Here is a 19,268-nt window from a genome sequence, read left to right on the forward strand (position 1 = left end):
CATCAACAGTAATAGGCCCTAAAACATTAAGTCACAGCTACAAAATCAAGGATAGCTTGTGTTTATGTATAATGATAAAAATGATATCTAGGATATATTATTCTGTCCCTCATATCTGGGTAATAATCAAGATGAGTAGCCATAAATTCTATTAAGCAAGTGAATAATTTATTTAAATGTGGAAATAAATATGCTTTAATTAATGGCAAAACCTGTCTTATTTATGTCACAGAAAGACGTAAAAGCATGTATAAGTGGACTGACATCTTCTATACAGGTTGAGTTCTAAAGTCAATTTCAGCACATAACACAAAATCAATTAGAGACAAATAATCCTTCAAATTACTGAAATCCTTGAAAATACCTTAAATTGCCTTTAAAGAATGGTATAATATAGTACTAGCTCTCAATAAATTCATCTCAGACAGTTTTCCCTTCTGCACAAAACAGATTACCATTTCTTCCGCTGTCTGCCATGTGTAACATTTGGCTGGTGTTTAGGAGCCATATTGAATGAAACAGCATACATTTACACACTGGAATCATATTCAACACCGTGAGAGACTTAAACTCTATCAGTTCCTATAACAGGTATAGAGAAACCAATTCCATCTGAGAGAACAGCAGATTCACATCTTTCATATCATGCTTGCTAAGCATATGTTCACTGTGAAATAAGAGCTACAATTATCACATTACGTAAGTTATTTGGTTTTTGCTTTGGGGTGTTTTGGTATTGGTTTTGATTTTTGGCCTGAGCCCAAAGATATGAATTTGAATAAATTACATTCCCAGAAATGTGACTCTACTGTGTGTGCTCTCTTGTTTATTCTGCAACCACAGATTCCTAGAATTTCAGGCACAAGTAATCGAATACTATAGTGTGTCATGTAAAATAAAATAAAACAGCCCATCTTACCTTCATCTATTGATGCTTCACTACTGTATCCATCATACTCTGCAGATAGAGGACTGTATTTCTGCCTTGTTTCCCAAGCATAGTTCTTTTGTCTAGAATCTGCCAGTGGTAGTCTGGAATTGTGTGTTCTGGATAAAGCCTCATGATATTTACCCAGTGCTTCATCTTCACTTTCAGAGGACGAACCATGCTCATCTTTGTCCATGTAGGAATTATCTATTTGGAATGACATGAAGAACAAATGGTAATTGAAAAAAAATTTCCCTCCCCTCACCTGGCCCTACTGGGCCCGTCAAATGATAATTTTTACACAATAAAGTACGGAAAATTTGCTGAAGTTATATATATAAACACACACATATATATACACACATATACACACACACATACACACACACATATATATATACAACCTGAATTTTCAGATTTAAAAAAATACAATTTTTTCACATAAGAAGCCCAAGCTTTGGAAAAAGATTAGTTTGTATATTCTATTATATAAATAATGTTTGTTAGTCACAGGGATTTTTCAACCATGTTACATATAAAGGAAATTATAATACTTACCATTTTACATTTTTTAAGGTATAAGCAACACACAAGTGAAGTTCTAAGTATTGCCAGTACTATAGATCTGATTCAAATAATTCACATTAAAAGACACATTTCTGGTTCTCGTTTTGGTCAAAATTTTCAAAACTGATAATGCTCAGTGCTAGCAGTAAAATACAGCAATGGACAGGTATATACTATTGGTGAAATTATAACTGATACTACTTTCCTAGAGAGCAATTTGGCAAAATATATCAAACTTTTAAATCTGTATAATCTGATCCATTTCCAGGAATTTACCAATTCTATTTCTAAGAATTCAGCCTAAGAAATTAATTAACAGATGGATAAAGATATATTTTTGAGACAATTCACTGCACTGTATTTAATGGCAAAATAGATAACCTAAATGTCCATCAGTGGGCTTTGTTTAAATAAATTATGATATATCTATTCAATGATATACTATGCAGTCATTAAAAATGAGGATGTGAACTTAAAAGAACTCTCAGGGAAAGAATAACTACAATATCATGTTATGAGAAAAAAGGAGGTAAAAAAGTAGAAGTTATAATTATATTCCCATTTGAAAAATATATATACAGACACATGTGGCATATACACACACATAATGCAGTCTAGGTATGCACAGACAAAACTATCTGGGAGGATATACACCGAACTGTTAACACTTACTGCTTGTGAAAGGCAGAATTTCTAGGAAAACTTTACTTAAATATACCTAAATTTCAAACAAAACTTTCGGGAGGTCTAAATTTTTTATTGTTCTTTTTTAAAAAGCACTAGTTATTACCAATTTTTTAAAAAGGTAACCACTTTGAAACTGCACAACGGTGTAACTTTCTTAGAATTATTAAACAATTCTAGAAAGGTAAGGAGACTACAGTAGTTAAAATTCATTAGTTCAATCTGGTTATTTTTCTCTTTATAGTCAGTTAAGCATCTGTAGTAAAGAAATTGAGGTTGAAATTTGAGTGGGAGTTACAGGATAAGTAATTTTTAAAATACAGGACAGAAACTAAATGCTTAGAGTTAGAAGGAGGTTATATGTCATCTAGTCTAGTCCTAGTTTTTAAATCAGTAAAATAAAGCCATAAATGGGTAATGCTATCACCAATGTCATATATTGTGGCAGTGCTTGCCCAATATGTAGCTAATAGTCACATGTGGCTATTTAAACTAATTAAAATTAAACAGAAATTAAAACCCAGTTCCCCATGCTATAAGCCACATTTGAAGTGCTCAACAGCCACATGCAGCTAGCGGTTACTATATGGAACAATGCATCATTGTTGCAGAAAATACTATTAGACAACAATGAGATGGCTGTGCCATAAGACCTCTGACTCCCAGTGCAGAGCTGTTAGCACTTTCTGGGATACCATGGTGGGGATCTTAAAGCAGCAGAGGGTTTTGAGTCTCTTGAGGAGGGTAACTAGTCTGTGGTCAAACTTCATCTATTAAAAAACATTACCTAACATAACCTACATTTAGAAATAAAGAAGAAAACCCTTCCTCCTTTCTCTCTCTCTTTTTTTTTTTTTTTTTTTTTTTTTTTGAGGAGTCTCGCCCTCTTGCCAGTCTGGAGTGCAGTGGCGTGATCTCGGCTCACTGCAACCTCCACCTTCTGGGTTCAAGCAATTCTCCTGCCTCAGCCTCCCGAGTAGCTGGGATTACAACCACCCACCACCATGCCCGGCTAATTTTTATATTTTTAGTAGAGACGGGGTTTCACCATGCTGGCCAGGATGGTCTCGATCTCTTGACCTCGTGATCCGCCCGCCTCGGCCTCCCAAAGTGCTGGGATTACAGGCGTTAGCCACCGTGCCTGGCCTTCCTCCTTTTTCTATACCTTATAAACCCTGTGTCAGAACCTGGAACACAGGTACCAGTAATATTACCGTTCAGCTAAATGAAGGGTTAATCTATGAATCAAACAATTTTTGAAAATCATTTGGGAACATTGCGTGTATAAGCTTAGTACTGACTATATTGTGGAATATGTTAGAAATATTTGGTTTCTTTAGGTACTAGCATACTTCTTAATGAAAACAAATTTAAAAAGTTAAAAACCCTACATGCTACTTGTAATGTATTTATTACTAGTATCCATTCTATCATTATTTTCTGAATAAAATAATATGTAAACTATTTTACATTATTTTTTAATTTTTGCTACTTTAAGCAGTAAGTCTACCAGAACTAAACTAGGCCTACCAAAGATCACTAAATCTGACAATCAAAAAACTGCTAGAATGGCCAGGCACAGTGGCTCACGCCTGTAATCCTAGCACTTTGGGAGGCCGAGGCAGGTGGATCACGAGGTCAGGAGACCGAGACCATCCCAGCCAAGATAGTGAAACCCTATGTTTATGAAAAATACAAAAATTAGCTGGGCGTGGTGGTGCGTGCCTGTAGTCCCAGCTACTCGGGAGGCTGAGGCAGGAGAATCGCTTGAACCCAGGAGGCAGAGATGGCAGTGAGCCGAGATTGCACCGCTGCACTCCAGCCTGGCAACAGCGCAAGACTCTGTCTCAAAACAAAAAACAAAAAACAAAAAACTGCTAGAAGAATAGACTCCAAAATGGATACATTTTCAGAAACTGACATCTCTTTTAAGTTAGTTCATCCATCCTGGATTAGCCTCTCCTCTATCACTGTAAAACACTCATATAATAGATAAATATCAGATTCCTATTATGTATGTAGTCGTAGCAGAACTGAAAAGTCTTCCTCATTACCGCTATTCGGCTTTTTGTTATTTTATGAGAGTATGAACTTAGAGAAAAATTCCAGATGTGTATTTTATAAATAAAAGCCAGTGTACTTTTGGCCTTGTGATCAGATCAGCAATAAGTGGATATGACTAAGGGATTACCAGAAGTAATTATTAGCAGTATGAGCTGCTAATGAATATTGAAAATTATCACATATACTGTGAATAATGAAAATTATCACATATACTGTGAATAATGAAAATTATCACAAATACTGTGATGGAAAACTATAAATGCTTAGTCAGAATCCTAATTCTACATAGAGAACTCATGAATAATGATAGATTGTTCATGTATACTTATTGTAAACAGGGCAGTAATATAAAATTTTTAATGTATGGGTGAAATGAATAAAAACACATTGTGAACCACATTATTGAATAAAATAAAATCTATTGCTCTCAAGGAAATAATTAAACATTTGATATAAATTTGGATAGATGCAAAGAGCAATATTGTATAAGGGGCTTCAGAGTTAGTTATATAAAAACTTCAAATGCAACTACAGCACATCAAATAAACTCCAAATAAAGCATGTAAGAAAACCATGGAGTTTCTGGTTGTAAAATAAATGGACATTAAGAAAAACTAGGGCTGCTGAAAAGCTGGCCAAATAATGCAGGGACCAGGGGCAATACTTAGTGGGACAAATAACATGAATGCTCTTGAAATGATTTTAGAAAAAATACTGGTTTTAAAATGTTTCCCAGTAAAAGGATTCAAGAAAGTCTTAAATATAGACACATGAACAGGAAAGCTGAGAAATTTGGATGATGTTTTACTAATTTAAAAAATCAAGAGAAAATTTAATCACTCACACCAACATTAGGAGACCTCACCTTTTTCTGGTATTATCTTAGAATATTTTTCATCTTTACTCTTTGCTGTTCCTTTCTTGGCAGAAATGGCCTCAGTTTTCTTTGGTTTTATGTCTTCGTTCACTTTACAGTATTTCTTTGAATTTATCTGTTCTTCAATTTTCCCAGATAACTTATCCTTAGAATTAGTTGATGGTGCTGGATGTATGTCTTCTTTTATAATGGATTTCTGTGTCATATGCCTATTGCTTGTCAAAATATCTTTTAAAGAACATTCATTTCCTGAACACTCATTCCCTTTGGATGCTTTACTTTTAACACATTTTTCAGCCTTCTTTAAATGATCTGAATGCCCTAAATCGGGAAGATGTTTATATTTATTGAAATGCCCCATATTCTCTTGATCTCTTCCCAAATATACATCTCGAGACTTAGGATATTCCTCCTTTTTACAATTATCTGTACCAACGTATTTCTTTTGCTCATACAATTTGTTTATTCCGTTGGCATTCTTCTGATTTCCTTTCATTTCTTGATATCTTACCTCCTTTAAATCATTCTTACCATTATTGGAAATTCCTACTCCAATTGTTTTATATCTGTCAGTACTTTCAAGTTCTTGACAAATAGATCCAGCCCTTGTATTCTGTCTGATAACTGATATCCCACCATTATTCATGTAGCCTTTCAAAGAAGAATCACCAGTATTACCAGTGTCTTGATATTCTGATAGAGTCTGTTGCCTATCATTAACATGTTTAAATACTCTTTCTTCATGTATTCCTTGATCTTGCTTTTGTGAAGTTTTACAAGTATTTATTTGCTTTGCTCTATGCTCTAAATTGGCTTGTGTTTTCTGACAATTAGTGTTTTTGGAGACTTCTGTTAACCCGGCATTTTTTTGTTTAGAAGTGTCTACAGCTTCTTCTGCTACAGAGCTTTCCTCTTCTGGGCGAAAGCCACTCATCATACTTGTTACCTGCACAGCAACTGAGTCAGTTAAAGCATAGCTGACCTCCCCAACAACAGTGGTCAAATCCTCTACAGCACTACTGATTGTGTCTACCAGAGAGGACACTGAAGGCAGATTCTGTTGGAAATTTCTGAAAAATGCCATTTTCTACTTCCTTGTTCCTAAAAGGTGCAATAATGGAATTTTCTCTTCTGAAAATATCAACCACTTTGGAACTTGAATTTAACATTTACTTAAATGTTGCTATTCATCAGCTCAATATTAGCAATTCACATTGTAGCTTTTAATCTTTCTGTAAATACATCATGCATTGAAAGAAATATGTTGAAGTAAAGATTCTTCCGAAAAAAAAAATCAAACCACTTGGTTTAAACGTTATGACATTTTTTCTCACTCCACAGCTATTATAACAGCAGCAAGACAATATTTTTCCCTCAAATACTATTGGTTTTTTATTCTATACCTGAAAGAAGAAGTATAAAAAGGATTTTTATTATGTACTTTTAGTTTGCTTATTAATAGTCTACGTAAGGGTACTACCCTATCTTACTAATAAACTACCCAGTATCATTTCACGTTAAGAAAAATATTAAAGAGAAATATCTAAACAATTTTGCCTAGTGGTAAGAATAGGGGAGAGGAGGTGTGGACACCTGCTGAGTGGCTACTATATGCAAGGCATTGTAATTGACACATTTTATCCTACTTGATTTTACAGTAATTCTAGGAAGTAAATATTATTATTCCTATTTAATAAGTGAAAGAAAAACAAGGCTCAGAAAAATTAAGTTCCCTGAGACATTTTCAAGGGATCCTCAAGGTCAAGACTAGTTTTACAATAACAGCAAGGGGGTACTTGACTTTTTCATTCTCATTGGCTCACAAGTGAACACTGGAGTTATCCAGAGGCTACATGACAGATTGAATGTAGAGGCAGAAATGAGAATCCAGCTGTCTTCCATTATGCTAGTCATTAAAAAGATTTGCAATAATGTGCAAATCTTTTTATAAATTTTGTATAAAACAAAATCACTCTTCTCACCACTTTTTCCCCATTTTCTTTTTGTTTTGGAAAATAGTTTTTTAAAATTTAAAGACGTTATTTATATTAATATGTAATAGTCTTTTTTCAAAAAAAATAAATTGATAAATAATATTTTTAAATTTTCTCAGTTTTAAATTGATAAATAATATTTTTAAATTTTCTCAGTTTTAACTCTAATATGGTACATATCAATAGATATAATCCACATAAACAAAAAGCTCTTTGGGACTACTCAATAAAATTTAAAACTACAAAGTTGTCATTAAACAAAGGAAAACCCAGAAATGCTGAACCAGAGAATTACCAAAGGCCGGTAAAGAGATACTTTTAGCCAGTTCTTTCTGCACAAATGATCAAAAAAGCAGGACTGGAGTGGATTATGAGAAACACTGAACTTAACCAAATTAAAACTGTATAAAATACTATTTACAGTTTCTTAACGCAAAAGTCACAAAATATAATTCAATAACTCATAGATTCTTATAAGTAATGGGGCTATCACCTTTTAAGTTATCAGATGTAAGAGAAAAGCATATCTCCAACACAGGTACACAGATAAGTAAAGCAAGATTTCTCAGCTATTTTTCGTCACATTCTTCTAAATTAACGCTTTGCTTTTATAATTTCCAATTTGTTTCTGCTATCATTTTTATAAACCAGGCTTTGGAAATAGAAAATTTTAAAAACTCTTGTAGTAATTAAAAAAAAAAAAAACACTCCAAGGAAAATGTTTCCATAAGAAAAAGAATGGTATTACAGCCCTCATCTTTCCCAGTATCCAGTAACACTATAATATATGGTGCCAAGGGAGGGAGTGGAACACTATTTTTTATCATCGGAATTTATATATAAACTAAGTTACTAAGTAAAAACACCTCCAACTCCTCCAAACAATAAAATTACCCATTAGCTGAAAATTAAATAGCAGGTAAAGAAAAAGGGTGAATACTTTCAAAAGCATTCTAGGGATATGGAGAAAAAAAGCTCTCTAAAGAGCTACTTGGACAATGGAAGTACACTACATAAAGTAACAAGATACCTCCTTCTTCCTCAAGTGTATCTGCTCCTATTATAGGCTCAAAAGCATATCTTACATATGAAAAATTAAAATGTCATTTTGTCATAGTAGACAATTCACCTTTATGTAATAGCAATTCATGAACAACAGAAGAATACCTGAACATAATTTACTTAACAGATCTTTTACAGAACAGTAGCTCAAATATTAGTTTATTGTATGTCACAACCAACCCTTTTATTGCATATATTAAAATAAGTAAATAATAGTACAGATAAAAAGAACAAACAAGAGAAGCAGCAATATGATACTTACAAATTTTATCTTGTGAATTCTTCCTTGTACTGTATTCTGAACCAAGATCTGGAAACCCGCCAACATTTTCAAAACAGAACTTCTTATTAATATAGAGAAAAAGGAGCAGCATCAAGATAATAAACACCCCAACAGCTGACAAAAATCCAACTGCCTCTGGAGATACTAGAGAAAAAAAAGTCACAGCTGTAAGCATTTATTTTTCTTTAAGCTACAAACAAGAAGGAAACCCCAAACATAAGTTAGCTTACTACCTTATTTGAATTATATTTTTTAATTGTCATAGTTTAAAACAGTTTCGTTTATAAGAAAAACAAACTGCAAAGTTTGATGACAGTTGTTCAATTCATTCAGCAGTATTCATTCAAATTTTCTAAGTTTCCTTATAAATTTGTAGGAACAATCTTAAAAGAAAGACAGGAGTCGGCCAGGCACAGTGGCTCACACCTGTAATCCCAGCACTGTGGGAGGCCGAGTGGGAGAATCTCTTGAGGCCAAGAGCTCAAGATGAGCCTGGCCAATACAGTGAAACCCTGTCTCTACTAAAAATGCAAAAATTAGCCTGGCATGGTGGCACATGCCTGTAATCCCAGCTACTTGGGTGGCTACGGCATGAGAATCGCTTGAACCTGGGAGACAGAGGCTGCAGTGAGCCGAGATTGTGCCAGCCTGGGCAACAAAACAAAACTCTGTCTTAAAAAAAAAAAAAAAAAGACAGGAGTCTATAAAATAGGCAGTCATCATATGTTTAATCCATCAAAGAGCACTGCAAAAATTTGAAAGTAAGAATTAGAAAAAAGGCCAGGCGCGGTGGCTCATGCCTGTAATCCCAGCATTTTGGGAGGCCGAGGCAAGCAGATCACTTGAGGTCAGGAGTTTGAGACCAGCCTGGCCAACATGGCGAAACCCTGTCTCTACTAAAAGTACAAAAATTACCCAGGTGTAGTGGCGGGCACCTGTAATCCCAGCTACTCAGGAGGGTGAGGCAGGAGACTCACTTAAACCTGAGAGGCAGAGGTTGCAGTTAGCCGAGATTGCGCCACTGCACTCCAGCCTGGGTGACAAAGCAAGACTCCATTTCAAAAAAAAGAAAAAAAAAAAGAAAGAAAAAAGTTATATCTGATGCATGGATATATTACTTAACAAAATTTATGAGAACACATATCATTATTTTTATCTCTAAAAGCTTCAATCGCTCTTTCTTAGTAAATAAACTTTGTACTCCCTAATGTGGCATTTAAAGCTCCAACCTCTCTTTTCAATATTATACTCCAGTCAAATGTTGTACTCATTGCCTCAGAATCCGCAATATTCAATACCACACTACTTGTCTTTATTGATCTTCTTCCCTTGCCTGGAACGACCAGCTCCTCTCTACCATATCCTACTCATTCACTCAACCAACTTATATATTTGGAGCACCAACCATACACCAGGCATTGCTATATAAACAGTTCCTGTGTTCCTTGAACAATCTGGTGAAGACAATTACAACACAGTGTAATAAAGGCAATCTAGCGTAATAAAGGCTATGATTGGGAAAGAACAGGGACTATGAGAACCACAGGAACACTTATTCCAGTGCTGAAAGATCAAGAAAGCTTTTCTGGAAGTTATGGACTCTATGACTATATTTTAAGAAATTAGTAAGAATTACTTCAGGCAGAAATAACATTTGCAAAGGCCCAGAGACAGAAAAATCACTTTATATTCCAGAAACTGAATGAAATTCTGTTATGATAAGCTACTAGATTTTCAAGAGAATTTGGTCTCAAGCAAATATATGAAATCACCTAGAGAGGTTTTATACAGCGGGAAAAGACAAAAGACAGCTTCTCCAGTCCTTGGCAAGCTCTCCTTCAACTTTTTTATTATTTGTCACTATATCAGTCATTCGGAGTTAAACAGGAACTAAGTTTTTGTATCCTCCATGCCTTACAGATAATATTCAAGTATTAGTTCAGAATGATTCTAAGCTTCAAACACCCCTACAAAGATCCCTGTATAATCTACTTTTCTTCCTCCATCATTCAAGCCACAACTAAAATGTTATTTTCTCTAAGATTCTTTCTTAAATCAGAGGGCAATGGCAAATAGTATCTTAACTCATTTGTTAAAAATGAAGTCAACAACTGGTCAATGATGAGTGCTTTGATTTCCTTTTTCATTATTTATAAAAACTAGGCATACCAGGTATAGAATTGAATAAGACATTATATCTTTTCAAAGCTGGGTCAATGGTGTTGCAGTAGAAGATGAAGCAGAGAGTAATATTGTAAGGCAGGGGCAATGGGAGTGAGAGGAGGAGGCGGGAGGAACAGTAGGAGTGCTAGCTGGATATCAGGCCAGTGCTGAGGGACAGACCTTGCTCCTAGAACCAAGAAATTATAGCCAGACATTAGCCTTGCCTGTCTTGTCCTCAGGCTGAAGCACAGCCAGGGAAGAAAATGATTTTAATAAAAGAAGCTAAGGTATATGACATAAAAACAGTGGTATGTATCAAGCCTGAGATATGGAGTAAAAATGAAAACAGAGTAATTATCATCAACATTTCAGATAGCCAGGAAAATCAGAAGCAGGACAGAATCTGGTATGAAGAGGCAAAAAAGAGTAGTACTTCAATATTACACTGTAATAACAAAATATATATATAGGAGTTCCCCTTTTAGTACAGGCTCAAAACACTCAGACATTTAATGCTTTAAGTGGCTACAAAGGATTAGATATCATGCAGACTGAAAATCTCCCACGTCTTGGAAAACTAAATGAAAGAGAAAATGTAGTTCATGTCACTTAAGAAAGCTAGTTATTGATAACAAAAATAGCACAAAACCATACAGCATACACTATACACCACTCACTGTTTCAAGCACTTTACATACATTAACTCATTTAATCTTCACAATGATCCTATTATCATCCCCACTGTAAATTGAGACAAAGAGATATTAAATTATGTGTCCAGATAGTAAGTGGAAGAATCAGGATTCAAACCCTGTCTGGCCCCAGTGTCTGTATTTTAAATACTACTCATACTGCTTCTGTTTTCCTTCTCTCCTCTTCTTGCCTCTTTCTATCCCTTGCCTCAATCCTTATTTCTACGTTCCTCTTTCATCTTTCTCTTGCCCTAAAATTCAACCTAATGGGAGAGATCCACTATAAGCAAGTAAGCATAACATACAGTAAATACTATAATAGAGATATGAATATAAATTATTACTGGAGCATAAAGCAGCACTACCTGAGAAAGTCACAAAATGCTTTAGAAGAGATGACACTTGAGTAGGGTATAAAAGATTAATGGAACCTCTATAAATAGTAAAAGTACATTTGAAACAGCACGGTTAAAGACAGAAATAATATACATGGCATTCTATAAGCACTAATGGGCAATAATCACGACAGTCAGATTTATTTACCTCTGTATCTTCAAAGTACCTAGGACAGCACCACATAGCTGACATATAAACATCTGTGGACAAATGGATGGATGGATGGATGGATGAATGAATGAATGAATATATGTGTATTCAGGAAAGATCAAAAATATACCAGAGGAGCTGTAACTGGAGATGAAAGCAAGGTCCAAATTGTCAAAGAACCTTGAATATCATCCAAAAATTTTTGTATTTGGGGAGTAACATGATTACAAGTTTGCCCTGTAGAACTATATTGGTTAAAACAACTAGAAAACTGAAATATGGTAGCAAGTTAATAGTGGTAAAATATCTTCAATTCTTTAAGTAGTAGCAGTGATAACAGAGAAGGGTGAAATCTAGTCTTTGTTCAAAGAAAATTGATAATGATCCACTTATGTAAATTTAGAGGATAAGAAAGAAGAGTTGAGGATAAGAAAGAAGAGTTGAGGATAATTCTAAAATTTCTAGTTTGAGTGACTGGGTAAATGGTAATGCACTAACCCAAATGAAAAATATGAGAAGAAAGGCATTTGGATTAGAGCATGGGAGGAAAGAGGAAAACAGAAGGAGAATGATAGATAATTAGTTTAGTTTTTGACATGCTACACTGGAAATGCCAACAGAATATTTCACAGAGGGAAATATGAGTATGATGTTCTGGTAAAGGTCAGGTTAGTTAACAAAATTTGAAAATTTTTCCCTCTTTTTTGCTCTTCTTATTCCATATGAAACACTTCACTCACTAAATAATACCAAGCTGGCAAATGCAGGTGCCAGGCTTTATTAATGGTAAATATCTTACGTTACATATCTTTAGATAAATACATACTGTGGCTTCAGACAAATTAAAAAAAAAAAAAGCAGCTTTCCCCACTAGGAAAAGGTGAAATATGCCTGCTGTAAACATACTATTCACACAATTCCCTGACAGAACGTCTGTTTTTTACATTCATTAAAAATATTTTATCTATTTACAATTTTAAAACAGTAGTATGGTTGTAGAGAAGAAATAAAATATCTTCTAATAAAAACACTAAAAATCTTCAGGCTTATTTTTCATCCTTATCTGAGAACTAAACTAATATTTATTATTTCAAATATATTATGATACCAGAGGTCAGCCAGTAACAGTTCTGAGTATAAAAACATTTGGTAAATCCCACCCGTACATAAAACTGCAATAGAATATACACTGAAATTAAACTAAAGATATGAATACTGTACAACATGCTTGTCCAACTCATGGCCTGCCAGACATATGCAGCTCAGGATGGCTTTGAATGCAGCCCAACACAAATTTGTAAACTTTGTTAAAATCTTATGAGTTTTTTTTTACAATTTGTTTTTAGCTCATCAGCTATCGTTAGTGTATTTTATGTGTGGCCCAATACCATTCTTCTTCCCATGTGGCCCAGGGAAGCCAAAAGATTGGACACCCCTGCTGCACACCATCAATTAAAAAATTATACTGATTCATACCTCCCTAATAAAAAATATATTCTTATTCATTATGGGAGTAGAATTTCCCCTAAAATATTTTTATACTGTGAATCTGCTCAGAAAGTCATTCTGCATAAGTATAAGATAATGTAATTTATCTATACATATACCTTCTTTCAAGCATTCTAGGCCATATACCACAGGAAAGTAAATCTATTTAAAACACATATGCCTCTCAAAGAGGATCTTTAAAATCTCCATTTAGGCCAGGCATGGTGGCTCACGCCTGTAATCCCAGCACTTTGGGAGGCTGAGGCAGGTGGATCACCTGAGGTCAGAAGTTCAAGACCAGCCTGGATAACTTGGCAAAACCCCATTTCTACTAAAATTACAAAAATTATCCGGGTGTGGTGGCAGGCACCTCTAATCCCAGCTACTCAGGAGGCTGAGGCAGGAGAATTGCTTGAACCCAGGACGCAGAGGTTGCAGTGAGCTGAGATCGCGCCACTGCATTCCAGCCTGAGGGAGAATGAGATTCCATCTCAAAAAGAAAAAAGAATTATATTTAAAAGCACACAGCCAATAATTAGTTTAATATTACACATTTGAAGAATTAAATTTGTTGAATATAGTCAATAACTCAAATTTCACTAATGCACGTTTTCCCATGATCCAAATTTGCAAAGTTTTAATGTGGTAAACAACAAAACCAAGACCAACTAATAACAACCTGAACAATATCAAACACTTAAAAAGTGCTTATTATTTAACAGGGACGGTTTTAAGTGCTTTACAAGCATTATCTTATTTAATCCTCACTGCAACCATATTTTACAGATATAGATACTGAGGTTCACAAAAAGTAAAATTTTCGAGATCTTAAAATTATTATTCAGTGACACAATCTGTATTTGAACTTGGGCACACTGACTCCTGAACCCAAACTGTTAACTGCTAATCTCTTAGCTTCCCATTTGCCAGATATTGTTATAATTGCTTTCATTTTAAAATTTAACACTCAAGACAATTTATGATAAGTACTATAATATTATCTTAGTCTTTAGATTAATAAATTGAAGTCCAGAGAATAATTAAGTTGTCCAAGTTCACAAATCTATGAAGTGGTAGAACCTGGATTTGAATCCAGACATTTTGACTCCAGAATCCATGATCTTAAACACCAAGTAATACTGCTCCTTGCATGCCAACCTGCCTATACAAGATAAGAAAAAGCTATATGACCAAAGTAACATAGCTTACTATATATATTTTGTGCAAATATTTTATTTATAGCTCTTATATATGTTAAAAAATAGTAAGCAATTTCAACCTCCTCAAAATAAACACATGAATTTTAAAACTGGAATCCTAATTTTTTTCTATTCAAGTTACTATTCAAAATATTTTAAAATTAATTTTAGAATTAAGTTTAAAAACCAAAATATGTGGTACATCTTTATATGCCACATTTGAAAAGCTAATAAAACAAATACGAATTTAAAAACTAAAGGTACTCTATAGAAAATAGCTTGATACTCATTAGTAGTGCTCAATAAAGAATATTAACTGCTCTCTGTGAGCTATATCGTCCACTATATGAATTCCCTAAAGACCACAATGCAAAGTGAGAAGGGGCACTAGGTACAATATCTCACCAGAAAATGTAGAAAGCTTAGTCTTTCCAAGACTAATGATTATTTGCGTTATGTATACTGAACTGGCTTTGGCAGTTATATCTTTATATTTAGAAATAAATGTATGTATTTACAAAAAATAAACTTAAAAAATACCAATTTTTTAAAATTTAAGCTTCAGTAACAGTGGTAAAATTCATTTTAATTTCTACAAATAAGTTTGTCATTGAAAAAAATGAAAAAATTATAGTCTTACTAAAGTCAAAGCAAGAGCAAATACATTTCGACTTTGCAAGTATTGCAGAATTCACTTAAATTCTCCATTATATTTTGTTACGAAAGAACATTTTCTAGCTAAGAAAATGTTTTTCTAAGAAAAGTGCTAGGATATACATGAAAATAATTAAATATATGGGGGATATTTATCTACTAAACCAACACATTTTCAATTTTGATTTACTTGGACCACAATAATACTCTAAATAATATTTCTATCAAAACAAATTAATTGCAACTTCTAAAATAAATTTTGTAAGACTATTCTATTCATTATATCTTAAATGCAAAATTAAACAAAAAGCACCTATGCTTCATCTAATTATTTTTTTTTAAAGATAAAAAGCAACAACTTACAATTTGCATTATAAGGGATGTATTGCTGATTTGTCCTGCTGGGCATGAAACACTAATCCTCTAACTCCATGTCATGGATACTTTAATAATTCATTTAATAGATGCAATTCTATCTCTTGACCAAAATGTGAACTATCAAAGTCAACTTTCATTGAAAAAGATATACCTGTTTTACATTTAATTAGTTCTAAATATTTTCTCCATATTTTAATCAGAAAAATGCTATAATTTATTTTGCTCTGGGTTTGGACACAGAGAATTATTCATAATTCTAAGAGATAATTTAAGGTTAATATGTTTCAGTTTCCTTTTATAACATTTCAATTAGTTTACAAATAAAATTTCCCTCAAATTTTCATATTACATCATAAACGATGCAAAACTGGAAAGAATATATGTAAATTAAAAAAAGAATGTAACAATGCTAGCTGTTAACTCCAGATTTTATAAAAACCAATCATTACAAAGAGCATTTACTGATGGAAGTAACACAATTCACTGGTGAGTAACTTAAAGGGACAATGGAAGAAGGCATAGATGGCAGTGATGTGAAACACTAAGATCTTAGGGAAAAAAAATGCCCTCTAAGAGAAACAGTTACCTACCTGGCCAGGTTGATAAAAGAGATGCCACCCAATTTGTTTCACAGTTCAAGTCATGAATAGATTGAACCTGTATTTCCTCTAAGTACATGCAATAAATTGAAATTTCATTTGAATATCATAACAAAAAACTCTAAATCAATCTTGAAGAAATTGGAAAAAAAAAGAAAACCCAAACACTTATTAAGTATGGAAAACCAAATATAAACTATATTTAAACCATATACTTCTTACTTAATAATACTTAATGTACTTCATATATTTAAACCAAATCTTAATATAAAACTCTATTAATCTCTGGCAGAGACTTTTCTTCAAGGACAGTCTTGATTGAGGCTTTAGAATTATGATTCCAATGAAGTTTAGACTAAGAAAAACTTATTTTCCTGGCAAATCTCCCTATAGCAAAGCATAGTCATTCTTTTGAACAACAAATTGTCTCAATTTTTCAATGTGTATGGATTCCTTCACAATCATCTAAATGAGAAATGGCATGGGCAGTATCTAAGGTCACTGCTTCCTCTACTTTTTCAATGATTCTTTGTTCTTTCTTTTCAATAAGATCTTCATTGCTGAGCTACTATGAGTAAGATTTTGAATTCAACAACAACTGCAGGAGAATATTCTGGTTAAAGCCTATCTGTGATGTCAACTACAGTTTTAGATATGCTTATTTCAAGATTTAGTTCAAACCCATCAAAATTCTGATAAATACAAAGCAGTTCATTCAAACCTCTCAGAGAGACACCATCTTCCTCTTAAATTTTAATATTAGGACACCTGGTTCTCTTCTTGAAACGACCAAAACATTGTTTGCTCACTCTAAAACCATCTTTCCCCTACTAAGCCTGATCCATTTTGGAGAGAAGTAGCTTTTGCTGAAAACATTGAATGGTTCAACAGATTTACTGTGTATCAACACATACATAGGCAATCAACCTTACCAGCATATCATGTTTTCTTATCCACTAAATAAATGAGTCCAGCATAGTTCAGTTAGTGATGACAAGAGCTCAACATCAACATCACACTGCGCTACCACCTGAATATATCATGTTTTCTTATCCACTAAATAAATGAGTCCAGCATAGTTCAGTTAGTGATGACAAGAGCTCAACATCAACATCATACTGTGCTCCCACCTGAATACAGCAATTGGAATGTTCTACTCACTTGCATTATGAATGCGTATAGAATAAAAAATGTGTAGCTCCATTTGCAAAAGGATATCATTCTATCTTTTTGTTGATATATGTGTATCAGATATAGTAAAAGCAAATATATTTGAAATTTTAAAGAAAAACTACTCTAAAAGCTTTGAGAGAAGATACAATCCTTTAAGTTCAGCTGCTGATAGATTTGCTGAGTAACCTCTGAACAAGCATCGCAGTTTTGGAGCAGAATCATGTGAGAAACAGTTTGAGTCTTGTCCTTAGAGACTGAAATACAAATTTTAAGTAATTAAAATAAAGTAGGAGCTACTTTCAATAAGTAAGGTGTTATAAAGTAAGAAGTAGTGCTACAAGGGTCACCAGCAATCAAATCAACATTAACTGAAGAGAGAATTTGTCAATCAAAAAGAGAAAGGATAAGCAATGAAATGATGAAATTAAGAGATGTAAAATTTGGTGGTATACCATGACATGTCTTTCAGTGATCCATTTTAGTTAGATATTTTGGGAGATGTATAAACCCGTGTTACTTAATACCTTTACCAATGACCTGAATAAAGGAATTGAGAATATGTTCATTAATTTTGTAGAAGGTCCTAGGAATACTAGGTAGGGCATGATTGCTAATTCTCTGAAAGAAAGAAAGATACACTAAGGACCTCAATATATTAAATAAATAACACATCAAAACAAAATGAAATTCAATATGGATAATTTCAAGGTTACTACACCATTAGGAGCCAAACACTAATAAATGTTAATGAAAATGTTGGCTCAGTAAAATGTGTCAGGAAAAAAATTAAAATAATATAATACTAGTCAAATAGAAATCAGCAGTATAATGTTTCTAACTGGTGAAAACTAATCATTCTATTATGCTATCTGATTCTGATGAAAGCAATTATGGTCTCCAATTTCAAAGTAAAATTGAGAACACCTAGTAAAGAAGACATTTGGAGACTTTCACAATAAAGAAAAAAATTTAAAAAGCAGAATAAAACAAACAGAAACAGCATTTGTTAAAAAAAATCATTTGTGAATAAAATTAAATTTATGTGAAAAAATATTAAAGCCAATTATCTGTAAGGATTTGGCAATATTTAATGCATTTTAAAAGGGAAACTGGTTTCCTAATCCTGCTAAAGAATATAATGCAATGGCTTAAAGAGAGCAAGTTAAGAAGCATTGCCAGCAAGTGACTGGTCAGCAAGCTGCTTTCCAGAACAGTATGATCTTTGATGAGTTCATCACTGTCTACTGTCTTACCCTCACTTTTAGAAGACCAAAAACTTGCCTTTTTTCAGGGCCTAGAGGGCCTATGTGAGGAAAAAAAATGAATAGAGGTAAAAAAAATCTAGGTTTTAGATACTGTTACACAGTAGCCAAATAAATTCAAATGGCAGCGGATATATGAACAACTTAAAATTTAAACTGGAGAAAACTCCATTAGAATAACAGAAATGTTAACAGAATGTCAAATCAGGACACACACATCTTCCTGGTATTAGAGTACCTGAAAAGCTGAAACAGTAATTAAAAGGTTTCTTGGCAGGCACAGAATGAAAAATAAAGGGAGGAAACTCTACCAGATACCAAGAATTATCTTAAAAGTAGAATAATTAAAACCAGATGATATTGGCACAGGAATAGATAACAGACCGAAAGGCCAGACACAGACACTTGCACACATGGATTCTGATGTATGACAAAGTTGGCTGCAGAGCAGTGGGTGAGTGGGGGATCATGTTTTGAATGCATTGTGCTTGGAAAATCGAGGATATAAGGGAAAAATGAATTTACATACAAACCAATTCTAGATAGATTACAGATCTAAATGTGAAATGCTTTAGCCAATCAATTTTGTAGAAAAAAATACAAATACTTTTCTTCATGATCCCAAGGCAAAGGATTTCTCACTAAACAAGGCATA

General features: G+C 33.5%; 1 protein-coding gene across 12 annotated transcripts in view; it reads right to left on the bottom strand.

Moving 5' to 3' along the window:
* The window catches only part of SYT14 (synaptotagmin 14), a 242,746-nt gene that overhangs the window by 150,242 nt on the left and 73,236 nt on the right, over positions 1 to 19,268 (bottom strand). For 7 of the 12 annotated variants that reach the window (XM_024255011.3, XM_054521280.2, XM_054521296.2 and 4 more), the window contains 2 exons: positions 8,439 to 8,603; positions 920 to 1,135 (listed from right to left, as the gene is read on the bottom strand). In XM_024255011.3, coding sequence (XP_024110779.1) covers positions 920 to 1,135; positions 8,439 to 8,603 — 381 coding nt within the window. Of the gene's footprint in view, positions 1 to 919; positions 1,136 to 5,108; positions 6,524 to 8,438; positions 8,604 to 19,268 lie in introns of those variants that run through there. The other 5 variants (XM_054521258.2, XM_054521261.2, XM_054521265.2 and 2 more) reach the window with 1 other exon arrangement.

Source organism: Pongo abelii, chromosome 1 (assembly GCF_028885655.2).
Source record: "Pongo abelii isolate AG06213 chromosome 1, NHGRI_mPonAbe1-v2.0_pri, whole genome shotgun sequence".
Lineage (NCBI taxonomy): Eukaryota > Metazoa > Chordata > Mammalia > Primates > Hominidae > Pongo > Pongo abelii.